Source organism: Crinia signifera, chromosome 5, assembly GCF_055691185.1.
Source record: "Crinia signifera chromosome 5, ASM5569118v1, whole genome shotgun sequence".
In the NCBI taxonomy this organism is placed as follows: domain Eukaryota; kingdom Metazoa; phylum Chordata; class Amphibia; order Anura; family Myobatrachidae; genus Crinia; species Crinia signifera.
This window is the reverse complement of record NC_139221.1, coordinates 166,707,029-166,727,173: the sequence shown is the minus strand read 5'-3', so window position 1 is coordinate 166,727,173 and position 20,145 is coordinate 166,707,029. Positions and strand designations below refer to the sequence as shown.

Sequence of the window (20,145 nt, the reverse complement as noted above, 5' to 3'; positions counted from 1 at the left end):
AGAATTTATTACCATTTCCATCTGTTCAGTCACAGAAAACAGTTCTGAGGTCGAAGTTTCGGCCACGTATGGCCTTTTTCAAGACAGTAAAACAGTTGACACCAGGGTACTCTGGATATTATAGATATAGATATTGATATATATCTATATATAGATATATATCTATATACCCACTGCCTGTGAGTTGTTTTAGTGCCAAGTGCCGTCCATACTGTCTGCTACATTGAGGTCCCCAAGCCCGGGGAATCCAAGGAAAGGCACCGCAGCAGCTGATGCATGAGAGGTGTGCTCTCCTACTACAAGTCGTTTATATATCTATATATAGATATATATCTATATATAGATATATATCTTAGATTTTTTAATGCTGATATTAAGCTATACAATTTTTGTTATGTATTGTGTTTGATGTGGCAAAGTGCTCATATTGTATTGGTTCTAACCAGAAAGGATTTTTACAGTACCTACTGCGCCTTTGTGCAGCAATAATAACAACATCAAAAGAGGGAATAGTTCCAAACCCCCAGAAAATACAATTCAGAAAAGGCAATAGGTGAAATTGTAATCGCGCACATATGATAAAAAGGATATATAGTTAAGCATGTCTGTATTGTAACTTGAGGTAAAAAATGTGTAATGTTGTCAACTCCCAACTCCTCCAATATTTCTAATACAAAGAAAGAAAAAATATACATAGTGTGATACTTTAAAATTAAACCCAAGGTCTCTAGTTAAGATTTCCAGATGAAATTAAATCCTTTCAGTATGGGTCTTCGTGATGCTATATTCATATTCTTACGGGATCACCCTATGTGCTGAATCAACAATAAGGTGCTTACAATAAGCTTACATTCACAGTACTTCATGAAAACATATAAAGGTATCTTTAAAATTGATGCTCACGTGGTCTAATGCTGTGTACACACTAGTACAATCTGCATAAGATCCAGATTCGATTACAATTTAGACTATCTGCATACAATTTACACTATCTGCAATCAATTTAGACTATATAGTGCAGATCTGCACTATATAGACAGGGCAGCCAAGACTTTCTGGTTAAGATATGGGAGCGCGCATCTTGAACGCATCTGGATCGCTTGGGATAAAACCCATACAATCTGCATGAGATCCAAATAAGATTTTGACTATATAGTCAAAATCTTATCTGGATCTTATGCAGATTGTATCAGTGTGTACACAGCATTACTTCATCTTAAAGGTGTATCCTCCTATAACGGTTTCTTTCTACAAAACGAAACAGCACCCAAGCAGATCAATAGTCCAATAGTGGTTTTATTTATATAAGAATAAAATGAAAGGCATTTAACACAGATGGAAACATGAGTGAAAAACAAAGAGCCTGGGGAGCAACAAGGTCGCCACTGGTGACTCACCACAGACAACTTCACTGCACAAGTGGAGAATGCCTTCCAAAAAGTCAAAATAAAAACACAAACGCGTTTCAACACTAAAGTCTTCCTCAAGGTGTATTGGTTCTACTTTTGTGAGTCCTAAAAAAATAAAAAAAATAATAATCTACAGAATTTGCTAGGAGTGATTTGCTCTTTATCCTGCAGCCCAAAGTAGCGCCTGCTTCTATTCCTTGTTCTTCCTCCGAAATCACACCTATTCTTGATATGCAGAGACTCATTTATTTATTTATTTACAGTTTCTTATATAGCGCAGCAGATTCCGTTGCGCTTTACAATAGTAGACAGTGATAAGACAAACTGGGCAACAACAGACAGACTTGGAGGTAGGAGGGCCCTGCTGCAAGCTTACAATCTATAGGACTCATTATACTAACTGTACACAAGGAATTCCTGCATTTTTTTAAATCTATCTTTCATTTATAATATATTATATAACCAATATTTCATTAAAATTATTGATTAACATGGTGCTACTCTGCACATTGGTATCACAGCTCAGCATCAATGTGCACTCAAAATTGTGTTTATTGTTATGGTCTCCTGTTCAGGACGACTTAGTCACTGAGGAGTTTTATCACTTGTATTAGGTATTAGAGAATGATTCCTCGGCCATATCTTGACTTCTTCCTTGTGACAGGAATTTTTGTGCACAACATGAGAAGCAGGTTTGGTACTTGTTTCCTAGCACGGCCACAAATCTTGGCCATCGGGGGTAATTTGAGTGGCCTGCGACGCGACCGACGCGATGCCCCCGATTTTTCCATTGAAATGCATTGAAAACAGTGAAAAATCTGGTCGGTCGTGTCGTGTGCACCTAAAAATGCTTAAATGGTCCAGACACGATGCCCCCGATTTCCCCATAGGGAACAATGTTAAATGCTTCAATTTACCCGCGATGACCACGATTTCCCATAGGAAACAATGTTAAATGGATCAATTTACCCAAATCAGCATAGGAACAATAGTAAATGGGCCAAAAAGACCCGTAAACATTGAAATGTCCCCCCAAAAGTAGTTTACGCCACCCCACCATCAACGTGAACCCGAAGCGTGGCGAGCGGCGGCGGGATGCGTCCTCCGACCTTTTCATGCCCTACTATCCACTAGGGCGTGGAGTGAGAATAGAATAGTGTGGCGAGCGCAGCGAGCCACCGAGCCCGAAGCGTGGCGAGCGGACGCGGATACCTTCACAGGTAAACGCGTCCCTTCGCGGGCTTCCCAGGTGTCCGCGTCGCCATGGACACCTGGGAAGCCCGCGAGGGGACGCGTATAACTGTGAAGGTATCCGCGTCCCCTTGCGGGGCTCGCTGCGCTCGCCACGCTTCGGGCTCGGTGGCTCGCTGCGCTCGCACACACTATTCTATTCTCACTCCACGCCCTAGTGGATAGTAGGGCATGAAAAGGTCGGAGGACGCGTACCGCCGCCCCTCGCGGGCTCACTGCGCTCGCCACGCTTCGGGTTCACGTTGATGGCGGGGTGGCGTCAACTACTTTTGGGGGGACATTTCAATGTTCAGGGGTGTTTTTGGCCCATTTACTATTGTTCCTATGATCATTTGGCTAAATTGAGCCATTTCACATTGTTTCCTATGGGAAATCGTGGTCATCGCGGGTAAATTGAGGCATTTAACATTGTTCTCTATGGGGAAATCGCGGGCATCGTGTCTGGCCCATCGCACCCGATTTTTTAGTGGCCGCGATGCCCGCGATTAAGATCGTTGTGGCCGTGCTAGGAAACAAGTACCGCAGGTTTTGTGTTTGGTGTACAAATAGACACTGCACTAGTATCTGACACATCAACCTCTGTTCCAGCTACAAATTACATTGTACACTTAAATGCTTTTCACGGGAATGATCCTGCCAATAGAAGCTTTCATCTATGGGTATAATGGCATATGTGGGACCTGCCAGTGGGTCTGATTTTACAGATGAACTTGTCTGGATCACATCAGACAGCTTAAATACTGACACTCTGGAGATGAGAATAGTCTGGCTTGCTTTTGAACACGTTCAGCATTTTCTACGTTCTGTCCATGAGAATGTGCTTTTCACAAAGACGTTTTCCAGGGTTAATCTGTGATAGGGGAGGGTTAGTATTAAGATGCAGGCAGGGGTAGGGTTAGTTTAATCGCTTGTGACTGCTGGGTTTATGGCAGTCAGGTTGCCGGTGGTCAGAGCACAGACCCTGGCATCCTAATTGCAAGTATACTGTACCCAACTCTTTGGTACAACAAACTTTACCAAAATGTGTTGAGTTAATGTTTTGCATATGCATGTTAGAGAATTTAGACCCGAAGAGGGAGAGACTGATGTGAATGATTAAATATTTACTGTGCAGTGCTGAAAAATATGGTGTTGCTGTATGAATAAACGGTCATATTAATAAGTGTCCTACAAGTAGGTAAGACTAAAAGATCAAATTACTGGAAAATTAAGTTTCTTAATGGTCTTGATCTTTTAACAGCTTATTTATTAAATAAATCATTCAGTATTTACTTATATTGTATATATACCATGAATGTGCAACTATCCAGTTAAAGGAATAATTAATTTGACCGTTACTTTCCCTAGACAAAGCCTGTCGGATTATGCCATTCATGCAAACTATAAACGGTTTGGCCTCTGTCACCTCCTGCAGTACCTTTTTCATATATTGTTTCCATGCCTAAGTCGTGGCTATCAGAGTCTGAAACAGGGAGCATTTTGACTATCTTAATGGCCTCTTGTTTCTTCATCATTAACAGAAGATCTGTCAGAAAAGATCTCTTTCCTCCCGTTTCACGGCAGCATTGCACAAAGGTCACTTAGCGCTTATTCATGCAAGCTATTTTGGCAGTATCGTTGAGTTAGCTCTATCTAAATTGAATAAGATTTGAAAGTGAGACACCAAGAGTGTGCTACATGCATGTGAAGTTACAGTTATTGTATTATAGTCCATGTCATTGAGTTGGTCTTTTTTGCTTATCTATTCAGTCAAATATTTGAATGACAAACATAAAATGTTAATAAAACTAGTAAGCCCACTCAAAGCTAAGGCTTCGAAAGCTAGTCTGCTACCTTCTATATTTGTGCATGCGTGAGAAACAGATGTAGTTTCACTCTCTGCCAGCAGATGCCGCTGTTTCAATTGGAACACTCCTATAACTCAGGATACATCTATACTAGAAAATACCTAATTTTGAAAACCGGGACAGGGACAAAAATTGAGGGCATGGCTTCGGGGAAGGGGTGTGGCCACATAATAGTATCAATTCACATTACGCCACACACCATAATGCCCAGTACACATTATAGCTCACACACACCGCTATGCCCAGTACACATTATAGCTCACACACACCGCTATGCCCAGTACACATTATGGCACAAACCGCTATGCCCAGTACACATTATGGGCCAGATTCTCTAAGCTTCAAAAGTGATAAAATGGAGAGTGATAAGCAGCCGGCCAATTAGCTCCTACCTGCCATGTCACAGACTGTGTTTGAAAAAAGTCAGGCAGGAGCTGGCTGTTTTTGGCTGTGAGAATCTGGCCCTATGGCACACATCGCTATGCCCAGTACACATTATGGCACACACTGTTATGCCCATTACACATTATGGCACACACTGTTATGCCCAGCACATATTAAACCACATAATTGCTGCTCACCTACATGCTTGTTGCAGGAGTTACATGCTGGTTGCCACGGGGGGGGGGGGGGGGAGGTGTTTGCTTGCTGATTGCCCAGTGGGCATTTCATGCACTCTGCCCTGGGGATGGAAAAGCTAACACGTCGCTCACCAGAGTAGGTGAGCGGGCTGTCTGCATGCCAGGGAATGGCTTTAGAAATTTAAAAAACAGGCAGAGCGCTGCGAAGTGTAAAACAAGCCACTTGTGATTGGCTGCTGGTGGCCACTGTACAATGATTGGGCCCCAGGAGCAGCTCCAGTGATTGGCTCACGGGCAGCTCTCAGCTGCAGCACAGCGCGTCCCTGGAGACTCCTTCAGTTTTAGAAACTGAGTCCCCGGGTACCAATTTAGAGTAAAATAAGCGGTATAGGGCATTTTTGGAAACCCTGGTCCTATGCTGTGGGCAGTGGGAGAGGTCACAGCACAGGAGGAGGATAGGAGAATACCCAACATGGTTGGGTATTCTGTAGCAGCTCCAGGGTTTGTTTTCTTCTCCTCTGAAATCACAATGCTGCACCACATGAGGAGGGCAGTCAAATAACATGGTTCATATCATCCATCGAACGACCAATTGCATGTGCAAAAATCCACTCACGATCTGCATCCAAACATGACTGATCATGTGTGCAGCGCATAAGGATACATGATTCATCGAACGACCTGCATGATTCATCGAACGATGGAACCGAAACACCTCAGTGTGCAATTAAAAACACGCAATGCATCACACCACCCATCAAATCATGCGTTTGGGCCTGAAATCGTTCTGATGGTAAAGGCTGGCTGGAAGGTTAACTCGGTGTGGTTAACTGGTAGTTTTAGGTATAAAACGGTGAGGGCGGTTCTTACAAAAGACAAAGACTCTTCTGATCTAGAAAACCGGGCTTTTGCCAGTGTGTTTTGTTTTTGTGTTTTGTTTTTACTTTTCCATATACTGATATCAACAAACTCTGGTTACCATGGCAACAAAGATTTAGAGTTTGCAACCAAGGTGATTTTATACAGAGTTGATTGCTGTTGTGCAAACTTGCAAGGCGATTGATTATCGAACAATTGTTCATGTGCAAGTTTAAGCAGTGACAAAAATCAGTGATTACTTTTTTCACAATCCCCTCCCAAATTGAATGACAGGAAGATTTTTGGGGGTGGTATCTGGCCATTTTTTGGGAGTGACAGAAAACATTCAGACATGCCCAAGCATTTTAAGGGAGGGTGTGCGACAACCTCCCTGGTCTCAATAAGCCTGTTTCTATCGCAGAGTTGTGGAAGGATCACAGTTGGAAAAAGACAGGAAAAATCATTAGATGGTGAGTGAGTTGTCTATAGAGTTGCAGCTGGCCAGTGATATTTTTGCAAGTTATTTGCAGGCCTGAACAGGGCTGGGTTTCACTCTGTCTGGGCATCGACTCTCTGATCGCAGAATAAGGACGCAAGTTCTGAGGAATGCTTAATCTTTGAGCAGATCCATAGTTTATAATCTAATCCCAAATTAAATATCAGCAATTATTGATTTTTAACATGAAGAGTTTCCCTGATTCCCCCAACAGTTTGCTGGTTATTAATACCTGCTGATCCGCAGTTCTGATTGGATCAAGGAATCTAGATAGCATCTAGATGTTTTGGGAGGCCTTTAGAGGAATTTGGTGCTTTGAGCAGGCATAAGGGCTAAATTGCAGACAGTTGACATATTAAAGTGGCATGTGGTAAAGTTTTAGAGCAGGTGAGCATTTCGGTTATATTATAGGATTAATATTGTGGGTGTTTCAAGGTAATTTTTTGGAAGATTTTCTATTTATTAAATTAAGGCTATCGTGAATATCTTCTGAGGTTGAAGTGTGTGACCGATCTACCAGTTTTTATTAAGCCAATAGTACTCAACCTCCAACCCTTAAGTCATGTTTTTAAGATTTCAAGCTGATACCTGTTGTAATAATTACTGACCCAACAAAATAGATACATTTTTGCACGCACAATTAAAGTAATCAATGTGGAGGTTAAGAACCCAATGCATTAAGCTGCACTTGCTGTTGAGTGTAATATCTGCCGTTGCATTCACAGTGTTTCAGATCATGTTCTCACTGGCCCTGCAGGTTCAATATTCAAAGTAAAGTACAGTAGCTCTACAGGTACTTATATGTTAGTTGGGTGTTCACTACTTGGTACGCTCATACCCCCATTATCCATGTCAGCATGGAGTTTATTTTATATAGTGTGGCAAGGGGATGCGGAAAACTAAGCAAATGGCTTAGTGGGCGCCCAACTAACATAGTACAGTACTGCTCTACATATTCTGCTGGGATTGCTCTTTCTTTATTGGTTTTTCTAGACTTAAAAGCTTGCACTCCCTTAAATGTGTGAGCCTTGAGCTTTTCTCCTTTTTATGTGTGTCTAATAAAAAGCTGAAATTATTACATTCTCTAATGTATAACAGCTGTAGATGCTCCATAGAAGAAATCTAGTCTAACAGTTGTACAGGTTCACTCTCACTTCCTTGGTCTGAGTTGCAGCCTCTGCTGTAACAATGAATAATATGGCCACTTAGGTGTGATCGGTACTCTTGTCAGGCAAGCCTAAAACAATCATCTGAGGTTCAGCTCAGGTGACACATGCCACATCCTGAGTCACGTATATGTTACCAAAAATATGGCTTCACTACAGTGGCAAACAAAATGATATCGGTTAGGAAATTATTGATAAAAACGTTAATGACTGATATTGTTAATTCTGTTATACACTGCTCAAAAAAATAAAGGGAACACTTAAACAACACAATGTAACTCCAAGTCAATCACACTTCTGTGAAATCAAACTGTTCACTTAGGAATCAGCACTGATTGACAATCAATTTTGCATGCTGTTATGCAAATGGAATAGATAACAGGTGGAAATTATAGGCAATTAGCAAGACACCCCCAATAAAGGAGTTGTTCTTCAGGTGGTTACCACAGACCACTTCTCAGCTCCTATTCTTTCTGGCTGATGTTTTGGTCACTTTTAAAAGATAGCGGTGCTTTCACTCTAGTGGTAGCATGAGACAGTTTACAACCCACACAAGTGGCTTAGGTAGTGCAGCTCATCCAGGATGGCACATCAATGCGAGGTGTGGCAAGGTTTGTTGGGTCTGTCAGCATAGTGTCCAGAGCATGGAGGCGCTACCAGGAGACAGGCCAGTACATCGGGAGACGTGTAGGAGGGCAATAACCCAGCAGCAGGACCGCTACCTCCACCCTTGTGCAAGGAGTAGGAGGAGCACTGCCAGAGCCCTGCTAAATGACCTCCAGCAGACCACAAATATGCATGTGTCTACAAAAATGGTTAGAAACAGACTCCATGAGGGTGGTATGAGGGCCCGACATCCACAGGTGGGATTGTGCTTACAGCCCAACACCATGCAGAACGTATGGCATTTGCCAGAGAACCCCAAGATTGGCAAATTCAAAACTGGCACCCTGTGCTCTTCACAGATGAAAGCAGGTTCACACTGAGCATGTGACAGAGTCTGGAGACACCAAGGAGAATGTTCTGCTGCCTGCAACATCCTTCAACCTGACCAGTTTGGCAGTGGGTCAGTAATGGTGTGAGGTGGCATTTCTTTGGGGGGCCACACAGCCCTCCATGTGCTTGCCTGACTGCCATTAGGTACCAAAACGAGATTCTCAGACCCCTCATGAGACCATATGCTGGTGCGGTTGGCCCTGGGTTCCTCCTAATGCAAGACCATGCTATACCTCATGTGGCTGGAGTGTGTCAGCAGTTCCTGCAAGATGAAGGCATTAATGCTAAGGACTGGCCCGCCCATTCCCCAGAACTGAACAAATTGAGCACATCTGGGACATCATGTCTCGCTCCATCCACCAACGCCACGTTGCACCACAGACTGTCCAGGAGTTGGCGGATGCTTTAGTCCAGGTCTGGGAGGAGATCCCTCAGGAGACCATCCGCCACCTCATCAGGAGCATGCCCAGGCATTGTAAGGAGGTCATACAGGCACAGGGAGGCCACACACACACGACTGAGCCTCATTTTGACTTGTTTAAGGACATTTCATCAAAGTTGGATCAGCCTGTCGTGTGTTTTTCCACATTAATTTTGAGTGCGACTCCAAATCCAGACCTCCATGTTGACACAAATATCACTTCTTATGTCTGCTCTAGTGTACCAGTTTGGTCTTACTTCCATCTTACAGGCTGTCTTATGACTGTCTAGTGTACCAGCCAGCCTGCTCTTACCTGCCATCTTACAGGCTGTGTTTGAAAATGACAGAGGCTGGTTGGTTCTCCTCTTGATCACTTTTCACTGCTTAATTCTTAAGGTATCCGGTCAACACCTAAAAATGGTTGACATACTCTAGGTTGATACTGACAGGTCGATACAAGCAAAAGGTAGGAATAAATGATGATTTTTTTTATAAACAATTTTTTTCATACTTTTGCATCCCAGTGGGCATGGAGGGGGAATATAATAGTGTGCTAAGCGCAGCGAGACACTCTGTCCAGAGCATGGCGAGTGCACACTGTACACTTTTATACAGTGTTAATTTTGACCTAGGCACCAAATAATAGAAAACACTAGTGTTGACCTTTTTTCATGTGTTGACCATGTTCATGTGAACATTTTGCTTGTGTTGACCTTGGGTCTACATAGAGTATGAGAACCATTTTCAGGTTTCTCCCAACTCAGTGGACTATTAGTTGTCACCCTAGTGATTCCTGGCCTAGACATTGTCCACTATTTATACCAGAACCGTTCTTAGAGCACTCTATATGGAATTAGAAAGTTTTTAGCCTGATGGCGAGTATCAGGCTATCCTATTAAAGCCCCTTTTTTCAGCCACAAATGTTTTATTTGAAGTTGTTCACCATGGTTTTCGGTATAAATTCCTGGACCCATAAGTTATCACGGCTTGGAAATGATTAAGTTGCAGCATCAGGGCTTATAGGTTCCCAGGGGAATCCTTTATAAGTGGTAAATTTCTGCCGCTGCTGCTAATAGGATATCCCCCTTAATTTTTTTTCTTTAAAGCAGCTCGAGAACATTCATATTGCAGTTTTCGGTGTTTTGTATATATGTACAGTACTATGATTAGGCTTGAGTTAATGCCCAAATGTTGTGTTTTTGTTTTGTTTTTTGCAAAGAGATTGTTTGGTAAATGAGACAAACTACAACACAAGGTCAAAGAGAAAAAAGAAAGGGGTGTGGAGCGCTCAGGAAAAATTAAAAATAAAATTGTGTTATAATTCTCTATTTAAAGTAATCTGATCAATTGGGTATCACATAAATTAGAATTATTTATTTGATCTCATATATTGAGATATATTGTAACATTAATTAATGAATAAAAAGCAATAAAACAATGAAATATACACAATGACATGAAATTTGCACTCAACTACAGATTGGAAGGACAATGGGATAATACTTATCTAAGACAACTTTATCAACTTTGAAAATTGATCAGATTACTTTAAAAAAAAATTATTACACTATATTTTATTATTTTTCCTGAGCGCTCCACACCCCTTTTTTTTTTTTTTTGGCCTTTGTTTCCTGGGATTGATCCCCCCTAGTGTGAGCAGCTGACTGAACCACCCATCCCATAAGCTCCTATATTGTCACTTTGGTGACTTTTTTGTCAAACTACAACACAAGCTTTAACATCCATACATAGTAATGTTACTGAATTTTTAAAGTCTAAATGCACGGCAATGACATTTAGGTTATGGCTGTGAACTATAAAAATATCAATATAAAAATATCAAGTTGAGTATTCTCTCTGCTTCAGTGTGTTGTTTCTGTTGGGAGACTTTATAAAAGTAAATTTCATGATTTACTTAAATAATAGAATATTTATTTAGCAACAATATTTCATGGTGTGTCAAATTGAGGTGCCTGTCACAACTTATTTTTTCTTGTGTGCTTTTTGTATGTTTCAGGTTTAAAAAATGTTTTTATTCTTTTTGTATCAGATTTTTTGAAAAGACCACTGGAGATGTATGTCAGAAAGCTGAAAGTGCCAGTCTATGTCATTCGAATGGAACAACGCTCAGGGCTGATAAGGGCCAGGTTAAGAGGTGCTGCTTCTTCCAAAGGACAGGTTATCACATTTCTAGATGCACATTGTGAGTGTACTGTAGGCTGGCTGGAACCTTTGCTGGCACGGATTAAACATGACAGGTAAACCTATTCTAGCTTCTTACATCAAACGCTCTTTTCTAATGTAATATATATATTCTGGTTTATTGTTCACAAATGTCTGAAACTGGTTTTCAAAGTTGTCCTGTATAAGGAACAAGTTGCAACAAATTGTAGATGCAAGTATAAAACTGAAGAGTTAAAGTAAACCAAAAGAAATTTAAGCATACGTTTTATGTAGGATTTTCATTTGAAGATTTCCTGGCACACTGCAGTTTAAACAACACTAAAATGTGGAATCCTTGGCAGCTAGGTATCTGATAAAGATGTGCAAACCATCTCTAGTTTTTCTTTTTAATGCAGTCAACTCATGATACATTTTCTTTGCTGCAGTCACACCAAGCAGTCCCACTTACCAGGCACATTGAGACTGCTAGCGTTGGTTATCTTTTTGGATGAAAATGCGTCTTAAGGTGCATACACACTGGGCGTTTTTCACAGGGGGTGAACCACTTTCTATAGTAGTTAGATTTTGAGCGCAAAACAGGAAAAGTGAGCTACTTAGAGCTCAAAGCAGTATCAACACCTGAGCAGGTGGACCCCCATTTACTGACCTGGCTCTCTTTGCGCCCCATGCATTGGGCAGGTACCTTACATCACTAACACTGCGCTCAGCACAACTTACTCTTCCCATTTGGAGTCCACATGGAGGTTAAAGTATAAAAACGCAAAATGGAAGAAATTTAAATAACACATGTCGACCTTTTCATGTGAAGACCATTGCCATGTTGATGTTTTTCATGTGTTGACCTTTTGTTAATGTCGACCTAATGGTGTTGAGCTAGAAATTGTCTATATCTTTTCCAGATTCCCCCTTGACAATATTAATTGTGAAGTGACCTTAAGCATTACTCTCTGTTTTTGGGTCTGCGCTTATGTTTTTTTATGGATAAGGGTTATGTGCTTATCTGGTGGTCAAATCAGGTGCAAAGCTCTTTAGAAGCAAGTTTTCTATTAAGTACACCGCGTAGATGTTCAGAAATCTAATGTACCGTAATAAGTCCTCCAATTCTCCCAGATCTGACCAATCTTGGAACAGTGAGTAAAATGGGTATAATAAAGTAACAATGTATAATTAGAGTGCACAGTTTGCAACCTTTTCCTGAACCCTTGTGGGCCAGACCAACCCTGATAAGTATGCCTGGAATTAATTTTAAGATGTCTTTACTGTGGGACAATCTTTGCTTTGTTCACTGCCCACTGTCACAGTTCGATTTGCTGATATGAAATTAGCTGCATAATTGTGCCCATAAACTAGCTGTGTATTAAGGCAATCCCTTGATCCCCGGACAGTGATTTCGGGGGATTAGGGATACAAAACATGTGGATCATGGATTTGGGATTTTTTTAACATGCTTAATATCCCTGTTTCCCAATGGATTGCTGATCGGTGGAACGGCAGTCCCGAGAGTTCGGGGTACCGCCATCGCTGGTGCATGAGCCTCTTAACTAATATGGTCTCTTCTACAATGTGATGTGGACAGTTTTCTGCTTGTCTGATGTTTCAACTGCTCTTTAAATGTCATGCTATGCTGGGCGGTCATCATGATATGAAGTGTAAGCATAACTTTTGCCTGCTGTAGTTGGTGATGTCTCACAGGAAGCAACCCTCTCCAGATAATTGATTTAGGTGATCAGAATATTGCCAAGCTGTTATTTTATAGCTTATTTATTAATGACAATGTAGACCATTACATACAGTGCTCATATTGTGCATATTCACTTAGATGGCAAACCTGAACTATTAAATAATGGACATTGAATGAGTGCTTTTTAATGCACTTCTAAGACAGTATGCAGTAGATGCTGAGCCAAAGACATGTCTGGGTAGTACCATAAAATCAATGGTTACAGCACTTCAGCAGCAGTAATTAAAGAAGCAAGTTTTATTGTGGTCATATTTGCCATTTCCACATACCGTATATCAAGGCAGAAAGGTGTGATGAGCTATACAGATTTAAAGGCAAACTTTATAAATGATCATGATTTTGCAAATGTTATCATTTTACATTTTAGTCACTTAATTCTTGAAATGAAATAACCTCTTTATTATTCATTTAATATTAAGTATTAATTCTTCACTTATGTATATGTACTAACATTCCCATATGTATTCCCACTAGTAGTTACATCTTATATAACCTAACACAGCATGGAAGATCAAGCTAACAATGTGATCATGTAGTTGGAGTAATTAACTACCTACGAGTAGGTTTATGATGTCTCCAAAGGATTATTTGATGCAAATGTCTTCCGTAATGTATACCTGTGATATCCAACATAACCACCTTCTAATTGTGGGTATATTTGCACAACATGAAATGGGTAAAAGCTTTCGAGTAATGACTTCTTACTCACTGAACCGAAAACTCCTACTTCCAGAGTAGTGCGGGTCATACATTTCCCAAAGACAATCCAATCTACCAGTCGGCCATGGATGTTTTAGCAGTGGACTTTGAAAATCTGTGATCCTCATGTGAATCTGAAAATTTAACATGTAAAAAATCCCTGACTACTATCACAATATTTTTTTTCTTGAACATCAATTCAACCCTTGTGTTGGTAAAAATTGGAAAGCTGTTTAGGCTTAAGGCCCTCATACACTAGTCATAAGAATAAGTCATACAAAATTGCCCTTGAGGTCCCCGGGAGACTCATTTACTAATCCACCTGCTTTTGACGGAAACACAGACAAAACTGAAAGGTGTTTCCGTCAATCTCAATCAGACATAAAAAGATGCCGGTTTGAGGCAGGGAGGATGGCCCCATGTGAGCAGCAGCAGTTTACACGGTGCTGTCCTCCTGTCCACCACCATGCACCCTCCCGTACCCACCACCGACTCCTGTACCCACCGCCGCTCGCCCGGCTCCCGCCGCCGTGATCACCCGTTCCCCAATCAGCAGCCAAGTCCAACAAAATCAGATTTGGTGGCTGCATTGAATAACTGATGCAAGATCCATTCTGGCAAAGATTTTTGGAATGGATCCGGCATCAATTGAACATATACCTACAGTATGTGTCTCTGTTCTGGTGAGCATAAAAGCAAATTTTCATTCTTGAAATTTTTACCTATGCTGAAAACTTATTTTTCTGCATAATACTCTTTATTGATTTTTGAGCTGAACATATTTAACGTTCTCTTATAGCCTTTAACATAAAAATACTGTACGCAAATGTGTTCATGTTTTATTTAAAGCTTAAAAATATTGCTTGTTCTTGGCAGACTGCCTTTCCTGAAGTGGGAATCAATAAGACAAGGTTAAAACTGCACACCTCCTTGTTCATAATCTTTTGGTTTATTTATCTTTTTATAGTAAGAGTTTTTTCTTATCTATCTACTTCTAAAGCTTTTGTCCTGCTAATAATGTAGGAATTATAACTAAAACCACAGCTGATATATATTGCAGAAACCATAGGAAGCTAATAGGCATTCCCAAAAAGCAGTGTGGATGATGCTTATTTGGAATTTAAATTTTATGTACAGTAGTCTGAATAATACTTGCATGTTGTTCATATCACTGTCACATGCATGTTGTCAAAAGCATCTTGTTAGATATTTGCTTTCATTTTTTAAAATACTTTAAACAAAATGTTAAAATGCAGCTGGTTACTATTGAAAAGGTAATTTATTCCAGTTTGCAAGCGCCAGCTTTTTAATTTTGGATTGATACATGCTATTAAAGTTTGTTTTATAGCTTTATTACTGTACGGTATTTATCTGTGCAGATGGTACTGAATACAGATAATAATGCAATGCTATAGAGGTGAGCATCTTGAAGAAAGTAGATCAACCTGCTTATTGAGATTTACCCAATCGTAAAACTTCTCACACGCACCTTTAAACTAGTATCTAATGTTCAGCTCTTCTAATGCACTTAGTTTGGTCAAACAAATCTTCAATTCCCCAAATAATACAAGCAGTGTGTTTGGTGTTTAAGCTGTGAACACGTGAAATGTATCCTTTCTGCCTGTGTGTTCGTTTTTACGCACAGTACAGTTTCACTTTAATTTACTTTTTAACCTCAACGGTGTTCTAGCCACTCTGAGGAATAATAGAATACATTAGTACCAGGGGCGGATGAGAATGGAAAATAAGCCCAGGAAGTTTCTGGAAACAGCCCTCATGGAGGTGGATCTGTTGAAGGGGTGCATATCCCTCTTTAAGGGACATATCCCTCTTCATAGGACCTGACTGAGTTGGACAAAGTTGCAGCCATCCATTTTTTTGCAGTTGTGTTTGAGACTTTAGGCTAATTTCACTACAACACCCTTCCCTGGAAAATTATTCCAAAAAGTCGCCACTGTACACATTCACATTACCAGTCTGCCCACTTCTACCCCAAACACACCCACACCAGCATGCCACCCTCTATTCCCTACCATACCCACACCAACAGTTTGTCACCCTCTACTCTTGACCGGCCACAGGTAACCCCCCTTAGGTGCCTGGGCCACTGGTAATCTTCCTAGGGCCTATGGGGTGGTTGCCAATCAACCTCTACTTACTACATTTCAAAATGAAGAAGTTCTTGCACTACTTTTTTTTTTTTTTGGGATTTAAATCAGATGATTAGACACCTACATGGTTAGACAGATACATTTATTATTTTACAGTACCACAAATATATCAAATGCCTACTCAATCAGGATGACTATAGAATTGCAGGTAGTCCTGCTAGGAACGTAAAAGAAAACTGTATGCCAGAATCCTGGATGTGCTCACTTCACCTTTCCAGAGCTTAATGTTCAGGTCATTGCGCCCTTGCTAAACAATGCCATTTTAGAAAAACATTGACCGTTCTAAAATAGTAAGCCTGCTCGAAGCAAATGCTTCTAAAGCTAGTCTGCTACCTTGTCATTGCCTCTCTGTGCATGTGTGAGAGAGAGATGTAGTTTTACTCACTGCCAACAGATGGTAGTGTTTCAGAGACACAAACGGACACTACCCATATATATAGATAGATAGATGATTTTGTTTAACAAACCACCTAATTCTTCTTTTGCCTGCTATTATATTATATAATTTGAAATGCACCTAATGTAAACTGCAAACAAACCTTAGCTAAATGAGACAAACTTATTTGTTCCCCACTCTTTTAAAATCATGTTTTTATCCCCATGTTGACCAATTGCAAGGGACTGACTGATGCATAGTCTTGGAGACGGTTTGGGCTTTTTTCATTTTTCCATTGGGTTATTACGGTTCCTGCAACAACAAAAAAATATTAAATAAAGTAGTGAAATATGTTTTTTCGTAAGGTATTGAACTCAAGTTTAACCCAGACCCTGCTGCCTGAATGTGTAAGAATATGACTTAAAACTTTTCAACATACAGCTGGTCAGCTGTGAAAGTATGTTTTGGTCTGGAGCAACAGTAGCTGAAGATTGTTTAGATCTGCTCGGAAGGACACCACTTACTATTTTTAAGTTTATATTTATGTTATTATACAGTGCATTGTGTGTTGGGAATGTGTTTGGTCTCTTTCAAGGTATGTGTCGGGATTACTGCCAACTGAGACAGCAGAACTAAAGTTGTTTTAGTGGCATTGAAAGAAAAGTCCATGAAAATAAGCCACCTTTATATCATGAATATATATTTTTCTTAAAGACCTGACATCTGATATTTACTGTTCATTTAACAAGGCGAAGGCCGGTATCCAATTCAATTGTTAATTTACCATACACAAAAGCATGCTAAACTAGTCCTAGAGAAGGTTCGATCCTATTTATTGTGTTGAAAGTATGATAAATAGAGAATGATTTACCGCACAGTAATGTGACATAAACACAGGGAGACTTGAGCAGGAGATGTGTTCTGAGCTATTTTGTGTGGGAGTTCTCCCATACACACTAAAGGGCCCTACACACGGGCGAGGAGCATTCTGAATGCTCTGGCTCTCTCAGCACACCGCTTCAGAGCACTGTGTGCTGAGCGAGGTGTCAGGGTCAGTGTTCTCCATTGGGAACACTGGCCCCGACCGATTAATAACTTGCGTGCATGATATTAATCACTGCCGGATTCAGACTGGGGGGACCGCGCATTTAAATTGCTGTGTGGTCTACACACACAGCAATTTACATGTGTTTTCAGGCATTTTCTGAGTGATTTAGTAAAATCTAAACTAAAGCGCTTAAAAATTAAGCAGAAATCTCCCTTTGTGTATTCCCCACAACAATATACTTACTGTTTGTAAAATACAGGCTTTTTTTAATTTGTATCTAAATTTTGTGAAATAAAAGCCAAAACACTAATTGAATTCTCGCTTAATATTCCTTCCGGACATAGCGAGATTCCCGTAATTTGTTGGAGGCTCGGGCAAACTACCAGAGTCTCATATATTTCTGAAAGGCACCAACCCGTTCCATGGTCAGAGCTCCTTCTATTGATCATGGTAGGCAACACGGCTGTATGAATGGTGTGACACGGGTCTCCTGAAAACCTGCCTGGAGGAGGCAGGTGTACAGCTGCAGTCCCTGATGCAGTGTTTAGTAGAAGCAGCCTAGCAACACGAGGGCTGCCCATTGTGGTGGGGTATGGTTATATATATATATATATATATGTGTGTGTGTGTAAGACCTTTATGTGTATGAGTTTGACCTGTATAAATGTGACTTGAGACCAGCCTGGCAGACCAGGCTTATGTCTAAAAGGGCTTGATCTAGAATTTCTCAGGGGGTTGAAAGGAAGTCTTCAGCAGAGACCTGGGTGGAAATTCACAAAAGTTGTATCAAAGTTAATTAAAATTATGTATTTTTCAGTCAACTCATTGACTACATCTTAAAGAGCAGTTTTTAATTTTTCAGAATGATCTTCAAATTGTTTGTGAAGAACTTGTTTATTTAACATTAAGTAGTATCTCATGTCTGAACTCATTATTAACGCAGTTTTGTTTAATCCTTACAAAGGAGGACCGTGGTGTGCCCCATAATTGATGTTATTAGCGACGATACCTTTGAGTACATGGCTGGTTCTGACATGACGTATGGTGGGTTCAACTGGAAATTGAACTTCAGATGGTACCCTGTTCCCCAGCGAGAAATGGATCGCAGAAGGGGAGATCGAACTCTTCCTGTGAGGTGACTGACTTCATATTCTTATTCATCCTTTGCTTTGAACAGTGTCACATGTATTTTTCTTAGGTGTTAAATTATGCTGTCAGGTATTTTTGCAGACTAATCAGTCTGTTTGACAAAATGTTAACACCACGGACCGTAATTTATTTTTCAGTCACCTAATGTTAGTTCATAGATCCATAAGATACTGTATAAGTACATAAATTGTGTTTAGGGAACAAGGAATTAACTCTTGTTTATATACTGTGTCTTAAGTAAAGCACTTTACATTTCTAATACTGTGCAGCACCCATTCATTCAAACGCACCATACCCACCAACATTTCACAGCTAAAGAAAAGGTACATTGTGAAGAGGTGTATTTTTGCCACCAAGGGCATGTTAGCAAGAGAGGAGAGTACCTCACCCATGAGTTGCCATTTCTACTCTCATATTCCAATGATAGGAAGACATTGTAGACCAGCTCCACAATGCATTCCTCTGACATGGCTCCTTACTGTTCAAGTATAAATCCTGTGACACCGTTACATAAACCTGGATTGCACTTTTAGTTCGGCAGCTCCCATGTTGTAATATATCACTAATACAAGAGAAAAAAAATAATGCTGAATATAGATATGTTAAATAATCATACAATTATACAAAGTATCTTATAATAAAATTATCAGTATATAGATGTCTAAATTGGCAGCTCCAGAGTTCTTTCACCCCCCCCCCCTTGTCGCTGGTCCCCGGTCCCCGCCACCTATCCTCTCCATCACCACTGGGGGAAGTTCGGGGCTACTCGGGGATGCTAGAGCGCACAAACGTGAGCTCTCCCGAGCCACCCATGAGTGCCCCGATCTTCAGCCAGTGCCTACTGCATTAGTAGCCCCAGAGGAGCGAAGCAGTGGCTGCTGTAGAATGCAGCGGCTGCCCTTTCTGTAGTGAGTATTTCTGGGCAGAACAAACCTAAAGAGCTAAAGGGGAGCAGTATAGACTGTAAAATAATAATTCTACCATTTTTCTGATTGCTCAGCCCCTCCTGTGTGAGTTGGCAGCAGTGGCATCTATGTTTAGAGTGAGGGTTACACATCTGCCATAGTAACCTGTTTACTATGTCTACTCCACCACCACACCCTAGAGCAACAGCCACTGTTACCCAAAGTATATGCTGCTGCCCCTACCACACACACATGGTGTAAATCGTTACAGCCCATTTGCCAGTACAGACCATTAAAACCATGCTACTTGAAATGTTATAATTTCAAGGGGAATGGTATACCACATGGTCAAATGTGTGGACCCCTGAACATCTCCTCATATGTGTTTGCTGAATATTTCTTTCCAAAACCATAGACATTATTGCAGAGTTTTCTAGCCTTTATTCTTTTGGGAGAGTACTGCATAACATTACATTTTGAAACATGACTGACTGACAATTCAGCTAGAATTAGTGATGTTGGCACTAGTGCCCAGTGATCATGCCAGGCTTTCAGCCATCCATCAAGTCTTGTTATAGTTCTGTATTAAGGGCTTTGTGTAAACTTGGCAAGTTATTTTACACCAACTCCGCAAACTATATGTAATTATTACATTTCTTGTCTTGATAAATGTTTCATGTATTGTTTGTTAATATAATAAAGGTTTTGTCTTTAGAAACTCTTTCAGAATGCATTACATATTCTGATGGCGTCATTTATATTTGTTTGTAAAATTGGAAAAGTGGAAATTCCTTCCCTGTGTTTTCCTATGATATATACTGACAATACATACAAAAGAAACTAACCG

At 40.5% G+C, this 20,145-nt stretch overlaps 1 protein-coding gene across 3 annotated transcripts in view; it reads left to right on the top strand.

Annotated features, from left to right (window-relative positions):
- GALNT1 (polypeptide N-acetylgalactosaminyltransferase 1) overlaps positions 1 to 20,145 on the top strand; it is a 205,261-nt gene that overhangs the window by 154,418 nt on the left and 30,698 nt on the right. For all 3 annotated transcript variants that reach the window (XM_083188257.1, XM_083188256.1, XM_083188258.1), the window contains exons 5-6: positions 11,076 to 11,283; positions 18,209 to 18,379. In XM_083188257.1, the coding sequence (XP_083044383.1) occupies positions 11,076 to 11,283; positions 18,209 to 18,379 (379 nt within the window). The remainder of the gene's footprint in view (positions 1 to 11,075; positions 11,284 to 18,208; positions 18,380 to 20,145) is intronic.